At 45.3% G+C, this 12372-nt stretch overlaps 1 protein-coding gene across 14 annotated transcripts in view; it reads left to right on the top strand.

Annotated features, from left to right (window-relative positions):
• The window catches only part of LOC112250532 (SH3GL interacting endocytic adaptor 1a), a 105603-nt gene that overhangs the window by 16051 nt on the left and 77180 nt on the right, over window positions 1-12372 (top strand). For 12 of the 14 annotated variants that reach the window (XM_024420877.2, XM_024420814.2, XM_024420839.2 and 9 more), the window contains 2 exons: window positions 3132-3278; window positions 7782-7826. In XM_024420877.2, coding sequence (XP_024276645.2) covers window positions 3236-3278; window positions 7782-7826 — 88 coding nt within the window. In that variant the 5' untranslated portion in view covers window positions 3132-3235. Of the gene's footprint in view, window positions 1-3131; window positions 3279-6862; window positions 7146-7781; window positions 7827-12372 lie in introns of those variants that run through there. The other 2 variants (XM_024420848.2, XM_024420854.2) reach the window with 2 other exon arrangements.

Below are 12372 nucleotides of genomic sequence, written 5' to 3'. Positions count from 1 at the left end.
TATCCCAGTTTACCTATTTGCTTATGGCCCTGCCTACATCTAACGACTTTTTAGATTTTTTTTATTATATGAGCAAAAAATATTACATTTTATTTGGAATGGCAAACCAGACAATTAGACAGGGTTATTTATACTGTACCAGTCAAAAGTTTGGACACCTCCTCATTTGTGGGTTTTTCTTTATTTAGCCTATTTTCTACAATGTAGAATAATAGTGAAGAAGTCAAAACTATGAAACGCATATGGAATCATGTAGTAAACAAAAAAGTGTTATTCAAATCAATATATGTTTTAGATTATTCAAAGTAGCCACCCTTTGCCTTGATGACAGCTTTGCACACTCTTGGCATTCTCTCAAGCACTTGTACAATCTTTGTAAATTCTGTCATAAATAGGACTGGGGGAGTTGTCACACATGCAGCTAACAAAAATATATGGACATTTCTGCTTTATCCAAAATTACAACCAACTAATTGCAGTATTACTGCAAAAATGGAAGAGGCAAGTGGAAGGGGGAGAAAGTAAGGAAAGTAAGGAACCGAAATTGGTTAAAGAAAATTGTGATGTATAAAAAAAAGTATACCAATTTCATTTAAATATTTGGGAGGAGATTTTCGATGTACCGATTCCATGCCACATGGTTTATGAACTGATACACAAAACGACGCCAGATTAAAAACTTCTAGTTTTTCAATTTAAATGATAAAATATTATTGGAACTAATCGAATGCTATGTATACAGTTGAAGTCGGAAGTTAACATGCATCTTAGCCAAATACATTTAAACTCAGTTTTACACAATCCCTGACATTTAATCCTAGTTAAAATTCCCTGTTTTAGGTCAGTTAGGATCACGTTTTAGATTCCGTCTCTCACAGTTGAAGTGTACCTAGACAAAAATGACAGACCTCGGCATGCTTTGTAAGTAGGAAAACCTGCAAAATCGGCAGTGTATCAAATACTTGTTCTCCCCACTGTATATAGTATGTATAAATTGGAAGTGGAAGCCTAAGTGTTCTTTTCCATTAGTTTACTCCAATTAGGGGAGAGGTGGTAGGGTTAGGGGAAAATAATAAAGGAAAATAAATATATATATATATATATTATATTTATAGAACATATATAAGGGGGATTGCAAATGATGCAGACAATTACATTGATAGAAAAAAAGAGCAGGAGACCTTTCACGGTTCTATCTTAATGTTTGTTTGTGTCAGCTCAGCCTCAGTTTGACACCTTTAGTCATCCCCTTGACTGCCGCTGTCCCTCGCCACTCCTGGTCTCCCCTCTCGTCTTTGCACCGCTATCACGCGCCGAGGGGACATGTTTGACCGTTGCCCAGCACTCGGGACAGAAGTACCATCTTCACTCCTCCAGCACTCAAATCATCAATCACCCTCCTTTCAAATAGATCGCCAGAAAATTGACACTTTACCTTTAGCTTACTATTGGATATATATTTAATTGGTTTCTGGGTTAGTGGAAAAACACTGCTGTTTTTGTTGTTGAAAAGGGATGTGAAGGGATCCAGAGACGAATGATGGAGAAACGACGTGCCAAGTGCAAGACTGCCCTCTGCTGATGCGAGAGTAAAAGTAGGTCAGCGAGATAGACTGATGGAGGCTGGGAGCGAGCGTGCGAGAGAGAGCGGGAGAAAAAGAGAGAGAGAGAGCGGGAGAGGACGAGGGGATGTCTTGGCAGCCTGTTTGTTTGTCCAATTCTGCTGCGTTTGAAATGGAAAATCCCCCACCTTGTTACAGTGTCAAACATGTGGGAGGAATATCTGGCAATTAAGAACTGCTGTATCATGAACTTCAGCAGATGAATGATCGTGTCTGTAAGCGTCGAGAACAGGCTGTTGAGCTCTGATAAAAGTGGAGGAGGAAAATAGATACTGAGTTGAGATGACATTGCAGCAGCAGGCTCAGCTCTGCTCTGATATTCTGATATCAATGACATCTTTCTCTCCGCTCAGGAGCAGAGAAGGCCGTGCTTGTAAGGACGGGTCATACAGTATTCTGGGACGAAGAGTCAGTTGAGCCAGCCAGTAGTCATGTTTTATGTAGGAGTTGCACACGTGTAAAACATGTAGTGCCATCAGGACACATCATCTAGTCACAACTATAACTGTTTGATGGAGACTGTATCCGACTCAGGCTTGAGACAGGCAGTGCACCACTTCAACTGGATATTCTAGGCTTAGTAAAAATCTGTCCTGTCCGATGTTACATTTCTAGATGCATTTAAATTTGTCCGCCTGTCTTTACAATTATGCAGTCAGTTCATTGTCTGATTTCAGAGTGTCTAAGATGACATCTGATTAGGCGCTGAAACTGCAATCTATTACATTATTTTTTTTTTGCCATTTTAATTCAATTGCATTTTGATGTGGTAGGTAATTTGATTTGTTTTATACCAACAACCATCTATGTAGCATATGTGACCCCTGACATCTAAGGGTGGTTAACCATTGTGTCAACCACAGTGACGTTTAAAAGACATCTCAACACTGCCAAGTGTAATAATCCAAGCGATGAGTTCACAAGGCCAGTGTTATGACAGTGTCAGATGTATAGAAAGAGATGCACTCTTTTTTTTTTTTAGAATACAACCAGCAGGAGGCAGCAGAGGCATGTGGCACTGGTGTCCCTGCCGCAGAAAGTTTGTCTTTCCATCCTGTTTATTGTTTATGTTTATTTTATTTCCTCCATACATTAATGAAAGACTGTTAAAAGTAGGAGGATTCATCCTGTTTCATTGAATTCTCTTACTAATCTGACACATTTTCCCTGTTCTCACCCTTCTCTCTCCTTCCTCTCCTTGCTCGTTTCCCTCTTTCTCCCAGTGTGCAAGGGGTTAATGCCACTGGCCCAGTGTTCAGTGCACAGAGAAGTGGCTCTTTTCTACACCGTTCAGGTACTCTCAGGCTGTTTGTGTATCGTCACTTTCACTGACCGACAGTGGCCCAGACAGCACTTCTACAGGACTACATTAGCATTTTCCACAGGTCCTTCAGTGTGTGTGTGTGTGTGTGCGCATCTGTCCCCTCAGCCAGGGAACTCAGTCAGGTGCAGTCATCCTCACTCCTCCTCTAATGCGACTGGTCCCTCTCTTTCTTTCTCTCCTCACAGACTCTCTGCCGTCCATCTCTATTTCCCATCCCTTTGTCCTTCCATCTCTCTGTCCCCCTGTGGATATTCCAGATATGTGACCTGCTCCATGGAGTTTGCTGTAGATGGCTGAGGAGCTGTGTACCGGCTGGTTTCGCATTGTCGCAGGTATGCGCACCTCTCTCTCTCTTTCCTCCCCTCTCTGTCAACTTCCTCTGTGTGAATGTGTGCGGGCGCACTACTGCACTGCAACTGTGTGCGTTGCGGTGCTTACAAGTATGTGTGCATTCTATAGTTGTGTTGTCTTTTTTATTTCTGTGCATGCGGATGTATACATGCCCCTCCCAAATGTACCTGTTACTCTCTTGGTTGTGTTTGGTGCAGCGGCATCACAGAGAGGTATACTAGAGGGAGGCCCACAATGTAGATCAGAACAGTGCCCACGTGGTCTGCTGCTGTCCTTAAAGGATCCTCTAGTCTACCTGCAGTAGAAATGGGTCAGGGACTAGTAGAGTAGAGCTGCACCACAGAAGGGGTAGACAATTGGTAGGTGAGGACCGAGCCAAGTGTTTTAAGATAAATAAATACAAATGCTAAATACCTGGCTCTGGATGAGGATATCTTCTCCACAGGAAACGTTCTGTCCTCCTTTCTGTGGGTTTTGCTCCTTCAGCTCCTCCTACTCTCTTCACCTCCTCCTACTGGCTATCTGACGTAACTGCTTGTAGTTGTGCGGAGTGCTGCAACTGATGGAAGCTACCATTATCTGCCAAATGCAGGGGTCCCAGACTCCAGTCCAGGAGATCAATAGCAAGTGCATGTTTTTTGTTGTTGTTGTTTCAGCCCAGCTCTAACACTCCTCCTTCAGCTAATAACTTCATCACAATCTTCAATTTAGATCACAATTGGTTGAATCATGTGTGTTAGAGCTGAGCTGGAACAAAAGCCTGCACACCCTGGCCAGTAAGCATGTCTCAATAAGCATGCTTGCAGTAGGCTGTTGTGACAGTGACCTACCATTACCCTGAGCTGTACTCCAGTTTTCCAGCAATAGAAATACAGTAACTAAAACGAGCAAAGCCCCTCCGACCACAGCAGTTTAAAATCATAATCACATTTTATTTGCCACATTCTTCGTAAACAACAGGTGTAGACTAACAGTGATGTGCTTACTTATGGGCCCTGCTGAAACAGGAAAGGTGCTTCCCAAAACTGTTGCCACAAAGTTGGAAGCACAGAATCATCTAGAATGTCATTGTATGCTGTAGCGTTAAGATTTCTCTTCACTGGAACTAAGGGGCATGGGCCGAACCATCAAAAACCACCCAAGACCATTATTCCTCCTCCACCGTACTTTACAGTTGGCACTATGCATTTGGGCAGGTAGCATTCTCCTGGCATCCGCCAAATCCATATTCGCCCGTTGGACTGCCAGATGGTGAAGCATGGCTCATCACTCCAGTGAACGCGTTTCCACTGTCCCAGAGTCCAATGGCAGCAAGCTTAACACCCCTCCAGCGTCTGTTTGGCATTGCTCATGGTGATCTTAGACTTGTGTGTTGCTGCTCGGCCATGGAAACCCATTTCATGAAGCTCCCGATGAACAGTTCTTGTGCTGACATTGCTTCCAGAGGCAGTTTGGAACTCGGTAGTCAGTGTTGCAACTGAGGACAGGTGATTTTTACATGCTTCAGCACTCGGCAGTCTCGTTCTGTGAGCTTGTGTGGCCTACCACTTCGCGGCTGAGCCATTGTTGCTCCTAGACGTTTCTATTTCACAATAACATCACTTACAGCTGACCGGGGCGGCTCTTGCATGGCAGAAATTTGACAAACTGACCTGTTGGGAAAGGTGTCAATATTGAAAGTCACTGAGCTCTTCAGTATGGGTCATTCTGGTGCCAATATTTGTCTATAGAGATTGTAGTGTCCTTGATTCTATACACCTGTCAGCAACGGGTGTGGCTGAAATAGCCAAATACACTACATGGCCTTCAAATTAGTTGATCGAAGGCACTGCTTTCCTGTTCTCTCCTGCCAGCTCCTCTCATCTCTTTTCCCTCATTCCCTCATCAGCTCTTCTTTCGTATCCTCTATTGTTTACCCTCATCATCTCCTCCTCATTTCTCTCCTTTTTTTCCCCCCTCATCTCTCCTTCCCTCTCTCAATCGGTGGTCTTGCGTGCCCACCTGATTCCCTGTGTTTCTCTGTCTTGTGGCCTCCTTGCCCCTCTCATGCTGTAGCAGTCTCTGGTGATTTAAGGTGGCAGTTTCCCAGTCCCTTGCTGTACAGCCATGACTGAGTCAGTGTATCCTGCTGGTTGTAAGTGTCTAGTCTTCTCTCAGTTAACACCAGCGTCTCTCCTCTCAATGCCACCATGTTCCAGAATCAAAACCCAGCGTAGTACTTTAGGCTTTATTTAGCAAGTCCCCTCTACCCCTCCCTCCTTCCCTTTTATTTGTCACTGCTCACCGGCTGGTGGCTAAATCTCCTCTGGGGGACAGTGGAGGAGAGTAGCCACCTCGTCTGGCAGAGCTCGGGGGTAGCCTGAGGAATGGAGGGAGAAGGGGGAGAAGAGATAAAGCTGTGGGCAGGGAGGGGACTTCTCTCAGGAAGCATCTGCTGGGTGTTAAGTGTACAGAGAGAGGGAGGGGGAGAGGGAGGGGAGCATGCCATGGCTTAATGAGGGGAGAGAGGGGGAGAGAGGGAGGGAGCAAGCAATGAAGAGCGAGGGAGGGAAAAAAGAGGAGAGAAGAAAGCGGGAGAGGGAGAACATTTCACATGGGCTTGAGCATGACCCGGATAATGCATTGTACACGAAGAGACACAGGGCTGGCTCAATTTAAAGTGTGACAGGCGGACTCATAAACAGGCAGGACAGCATGTGTCTCATCTGTCTCCCTGTGTAAGAAGCCTAGTTTACATCTTTCTTTAAATCTGAATTGTTTATAGATATTGTATATGCTGCATCTGCAAGTGATTTAGTCATTTGTTGAGTGATATCATTTTCTATTACAAGAGTAGCTCTGTCACTATTATTGTGGCTGCTGTTGTTGTTATGGAGGCTTGAGCAGTGCTTGGCTAATTGTCAGGCTGTCCAGCAGCTCATGTCTCTCTCTATTCAGTCTCTGCTCCGTAGCCAGAAACATAAACATCCTCTATCTCCCTCTCCCTCTTCTCTATTTCACCCCAATCTCTCTCTTTCTCCCCCAGTTCTCTTGTTCTCCCCCTTGTTCTCTCTTTCACTCTTTGTCTTTACTCCGTTAGTGGTCATCCCTTAGCCTCTGGCTCCATCCACCCCCACATTTAAAAGTAATCACCAGCCTCCATGCACACACACACATCCACACCTCCCTCCCTCATTCTCTCCCCTCCCTCCATCTCTCCCTCATCCCATCTCACTGGCAGCAGGCTGAGAGTAGCAGTACACACACCTCCCTCCCTCCCTCCTCTCCTCAATCTGGGTCCATCCAGGCTGAGAGTAGCAGTACACACACACACCTCCCTCCCTCCTCTCCTCAATCTGGGTCCATCCAGGCTGAGAGTAGCAGTAGCAGCATAAACGATAGAAGACCGTAGCTCCTCCCTCGGTTGGGCTGGGTCTAGAGAGGCAGCTGTACATGGCGTCGGTCTCCCTGACGTCACAATGATTGATCGTTATCCCCAATGGCATTGGCAGCGGAGAGGGAGAGAGAGAGGGAGGGGCATAGAGAGAGAGGGATGGTGGGAGGTGGAGAGAGAGAGCAGTCATACTGAGCCAGCAGGCAGAGCAAAAACAGTGATATAGAAAAGGGAGGGAGTAGCAGGCAGACTTAGAGAAGGCAGAGCTCTGTGAAAATAGACTTTTAAACCTTCAGAGAATGGAGTATACCCGCTAGGAGGGCATATACATTTATTCTGTAACCAGGATCAGGGTGTGTGTTCGTGAGTGTGTCCTCAAAATGGGCTGTCAGTTCACTTTAACCTGCTCGTTATTCTGTCGACGAGCAAATAATTAATCTCATTCATCACTCTGCAGAGTCTACATACACACAAGGTAGGCAGGGGAGGGGTGTGTGTGCGTTATTTATGTTCGTTCGTGTGTGCGCGCGTGCGTGTTCTCTGTGTTTGAGTTTGCCTGTGTGTGTGGGTAGGTGTGTGCGAATGTGTGTGCGTCTAGATGTGTGGTGTGATGGAGGGAGGCTACTAGTTTGTCGTTCTCTAGGGCCAGGCTATCAGGGGATGCAAGCCGAATGCATGTGACTCTGCAGAGAACCTCAAGGATTGGCTGAGAGCAGCTGTGACCTCAGCAAGCCTCCCTCTTTCTCTCTCGCTCTGCCTCCCTCCCTCTCTACCCCCTCTTTCTCTTTTTTTCCCAATAGTTTTTTTTCTCCTCCTCTCAGCATCCTTGGCTGATTGTGTAAGTTAGAGGCGCCGTAGCAGTGGAAGCAGCATCCATGGCCTAAGCCACTGCCTCTCTCGGGCTTATGATCGTCACTGAGCCCAGCCAGCTCCCCTCTCTGCCCAGTCGTGGTGCATGGACCCTGGGCCAGTAGACAGACGGCGTGTGGCAGTGTTGGAGGCTTTGTGTTAGCTGTAGCGCTAGGTTAGCCCTGTGTTAGGTGCTGTTCTCTATTCTATCCGTGTCATCTGGTAACCAGGGGCTTCTCTCCCCTTCCTGATTTCTTTCCAGGCTCCTTGGAGATAGAGGAATGCAAATCTGCAATCATGATGGAAGGTAAGAGACACTTGAATTTATTCTCTATTTATTTATCCGTCTCATCTGCTAGGTGTGTGTGTGTGTGTGTGTTTGGCAGCTTCAAATGTCATAAGCTGTGCTCCTATTTTGAGTGCATGCATTCCAGTGATCTTACATGTCATTTGGTGGGAAGGGCACAGCCACTGTAGAGAACATCTCTCTCTACCATGCCAATAGAATGGCCAAGCTAATTGAACACTGTGTGTTTTTCTCTCTCTCTCTCACCGTCTTCCCTACCCGTAAAGGATTATTGGGATTTATTGTGCAGAAGCTTATGTGCCCAGCTGGCTAGCTTGTATAAATTCTCTTTGTATGGAGCGGTACACACACACACACACGGGGTACCAACGGTGTGTTCTGCTGTAGCCTCTTATCTGCGCGGCCAATAGCCTGCTTGCGTTGCGAGGCCATTTTTCAACAGGAGGTAGCTGCGTTTGCACCCTATGGATAGATTGATCACAGTCAACGCTGTTCGGGAAACACACAGGACATTCTGGGTCATGTTTGGCCCTTTATGTGTTGATGACGTCATCTGTCTGCAATGATGGAGAGAGCGAGGATCCTTTTATTTCTGCATTCTGTAAACGACATGATTCATTGAATACATTTCATCTGCCTGCTCCATTTTGAATCTCATCTCCATAATCTACGACATACAGAAAAGCAATACAGATCTACAATCTATTCATGCTGTGATTTATCTTCCAAAAGCATCACTGTTGTGGCAATATTACTATTAATCTGGACATACACTGAACAAAAATATAAACGCAACGTGCAAGAATTTCAACGATTTTACTGATGTTACTGTTCATATTAGGAAATCAGTCAAGTGAAATAAATGAGGCTCTAATCTATGGATTTCACATGACTGGGCAGGGGCGTAGCCATGGGTGGGACTGGAAGGGCATAGGCCCACCCAGTTGGGAGCCAGGTCCACCCACTGGAGAGCCAGGCCCAGCCAATCAGAGTGAGTTTTTCCACACAAAAAGGCTTTATTACAGATAGAAATACTATTCAGTTTCATCAGCTGTCCGGGTAGCTGGTCTCAGACAATCCCACAGGTGAAAAAGCCGGAGGTGGAGGTCCTGGGCTGGCGTGGTTACACATGGTCTGCGGTTGTGAGGCCAGTTGGACGTACTGCCAAATTCTCTAAAACGACGTTGGTAGAGAAATTAACATCAAATTATCTGGCAACAGAAAACTTGATACATCTGTGGTGTTGTGTGACAGAACTGAACATTTTAGGGTGGCATTTCTAATGTCCCAAACACAAAGTGCACCTGTGTAATGATAATGCTGTTTAATCAGCTTCTTGATATGCCACACCTGTCAGGTGGATGGATTGTCTTGGCAAAGGAGAAATGCTCACTAACAGGGATGTAAACAAAATTTGAGAGAAATACACTTTTTGTGCGTATGGAACATTTCTGGGATCTTTTATTTTAGCTCATGAAACATGGGACAAACACTTTACATGTTGCATTTATATTTTTGTTCAGTATATTTAAGCATGCTAGTTTTAGGTTCATTGTATGTTTATAGTATGTCAGACTACCAGGACGTTAAGTGCAATAAATTGTTGTTGCGTTAGCAATGGCGTCATTCAAGCCTAGTTAGCACAGTGTTGGTAATATGAACACCAAGGCCGTCTGTTCTCCATCTCGCCATCAGATCTGTGTGTTCTAGCAAGACATGCTACCTTAATAATGAAAATATAAAAATAAAAAAAACTCAAATTGCAACTGAATCCAATTAATGCTGTTCCACTTTTCATTCTAAGCCTCACCATCAGCACCTTGGCGTTCCCCCTACATTACAGTAGAAATGTGTTAACCATGTGATCCAGCCTGTTTGTCGGTCAACCCCAGTCCCTGGCGGGCCCACAGGTTCTTGGCTTGGCTTGTGCCATAGAAATACAATTACTTGAACGGTTATCCCCATTCAAGTCATGGTTCTGTGGCCTAAGGAAATTTTCCTGTTCTAGTCATTTCTATGGCTTCTGCTTCAGAGTCCAGCCACATTTGGGTGCAGTGACAGAATTGTTTCATAAGGCAGGATTGAGTCTCGTGAAAAACCCATCCAGAGCAGAAAACCCCCATGATTTTCATACATGGTTAGAACCCCTGATTATCTGATAGCGACATTCACACAACAATCAATGATCAATTTGGCCTGGCATTCTTACTGGGTTCTGACATTGTTTTCAATATAATGATTTAAACCAAGCCTATAGATATCTATTGACAGACCGACAGTTTTGTGAGAGAAATCCTGTACATCGTGTGCTCTGTCTTAATCAGTGTATAACAATGGTGTTACTCTCGGTCCCGGATCATGACCTCTGTACAGGTCGCATGATGTGGTGCTTTCTGAATGACGTTGTTCCGGTTCACCCCAGTCAAAGCTCTTCACTTCCCCAGTCCATTGGCAGTGACCGATGAGATGTTGAATCAATACAAAAAGCTATAGGTTATAAGACATGCCCTACAGCCCCCAGTGACTTTGTGATCCCTCCCTCCCTTCCTCTTCTCTCCTGCGTGCATGTCATCCACCTGAAGGCCAGATGAAGGAGGCTTGCTGTCAAAACGTTGGCTATTATTAAATGTATTGCATTGGAGTGCATGCCATGCCATGCCATCTATCTGTCTGTCTGTCTATTTGGCAGAGCGGGGATTATGCTTTGCTAGCTAGCTAGAGATCTTGTCTGGCAGAGGCTTCCCTGCACGTGTCACGGGCGAGGTGTTGGGTAACGTTAGGTTGGGGTTGGAGAATGCATGGGGAAGAAAACGACAGTCACGGTGTGCTGTGTGTCTTTATATAGCCCTCCATTAGCATGGCTAGCGCTGTCTTAGTGTGGCTGTGTGACATTGGATTACTAACTGTCAGGTGTAAAGCGGGCGTTAATCCCTGTTAGCAGTGCTGTTTAAAGTCCCACTGCCAGGAGGACCGAGAATGGTAATGGTACGATACCGGAAACCATAGAGAGTTGTATCTCTACAGAGTAAACACCCGGCTTAGCTGTCAAGGATAGATGTGAAGCTATTGTCCTAATCTGGAATACGAAGTGATCCCCGGACCTCTCCTCGAATACCCTCCGACCTCAGCCAGTTTCACATGTAATCTGTTCCAGTACTAGCAGCACACCTGATACTAACCCCGGAGCTTAGTGATCAGTTGAACATGTTGAATCAGGTGTGCTAGTACTGAAATAGATCAAATAAGTGAAACTGGTTGGAGGTACTCAAGGACAGGTGTGAGAAACATTGGAAAGTGTGGATGTACTGTAGGTTCCTGGTATCGTTGTGGAGAAACCAGACTTATATATTCATCATTGGGTGCTTATTGTGGTATGATTGAGTCATGTTAAGGTTGATAGGCAGGGACTAAACAGATCTTGAGACGTCCTAAGGACATGGAATAAGACCCCAGAGGAAGGCCCATTCTTGGGCACGTTAGCCCTGGGTAACCGCCTCATGCTATGTAGCATTGGCTCTAAGGTTTTAATATAGTTGAAGCTGTGATGGCAACGGGGAGGCCCGGGTGGTTACAAATGGTCTCCAGCTAGGGCTATCACCACGGTTGGCAGCAGGACAAGACGAGGGGCCTAGGAGGGCCAATTTAAATATGAGTTTTTAAATAGTTGTGTTCTTGCTCTTTATTTCCTGTGACTAGTTTTAGGTCTGTGCTAGGTCCCACCCTAGCATTACACTACGTGACCTCGCCCATGAGGGTGTTACCATGGTTCGCTGGGTTCTCCCTCCCTAGCTGGTTGGTGCCAACCTCAGCCAACAACACCAACCCTGCACACTAGATAACATATTATCACACAATAATAGTAGTCCTTTAATCTTCCCTTGATTTTTAAAAATATTTTTTATTAGCATAGTGTTGTAAGAGATGTGCTTACACCCCGGTGTTACTGTCCTGGTCTGTTGAGCTGCAGAGGCAGAGCTAGACAGGAAGCAGTAGTGCATAATGTTTGGGGCTTCTTGCAGCTCAGAAGGAAATGCCTTCATTGTGAAAGGAAGGGGGGGGGCAGTGACATCTGGATGTATTCTCAACAGGTGATCCGTTTGTGTGTGGTGCCACTGAGGTGTGAAATTGTGTGTGTCAAAATGCAGAAACAGGCAACAGAAGAGGAAATGCTCAGTTTAGGGAAGACTAGTGTCTTTGTTGCTGTGAGGGACAATGATTCGGACAGAGCCTCAGAGGACTCAAAATGAACTTCCCCCACAACAAGTCAAAGCAGTAGGGACATGAACTAGGCACAGGAAGGGGACTGTCATCTGGATTAATTGTCCTTCATTTGTTTTGTGTTTTTATGCCCTCACACCTCTTGCCCCTGCTAGTATACCTCTCATTCACACACACATTAACATCCACCTCATCGCTCTCCCTAAGACACACACACATGCATGAAATATGACTTGTTATTCTGTATAATTGTTTGTCTGTTTGCCTACCAGACTCTCTCTTTCTGTATTTTTAGCTTTTTGTCTGTTTCCCTTTTTTATTGTTGTAA

Source organism: Oncorhynchus tshawytscha, linkage group LG01, assembly GCF_018296145.1.
Source record: "Oncorhynchus tshawytscha isolate Ot180627B linkage group LG01, Otsh_v2.0, whole genome shotgun sequence".
Lineage (NCBI taxonomy): Eukaryota > Metazoa > Chordata > Actinopteri > Salmoniformes > Salmonidae > Oncorhynchus > Oncorhynchus tshawytscha.
The sequence above is the reverse complement of the archived record's forward strand: the minus strand, read 5'-3'. Positions and strand labels throughout refer to the sequence as shown.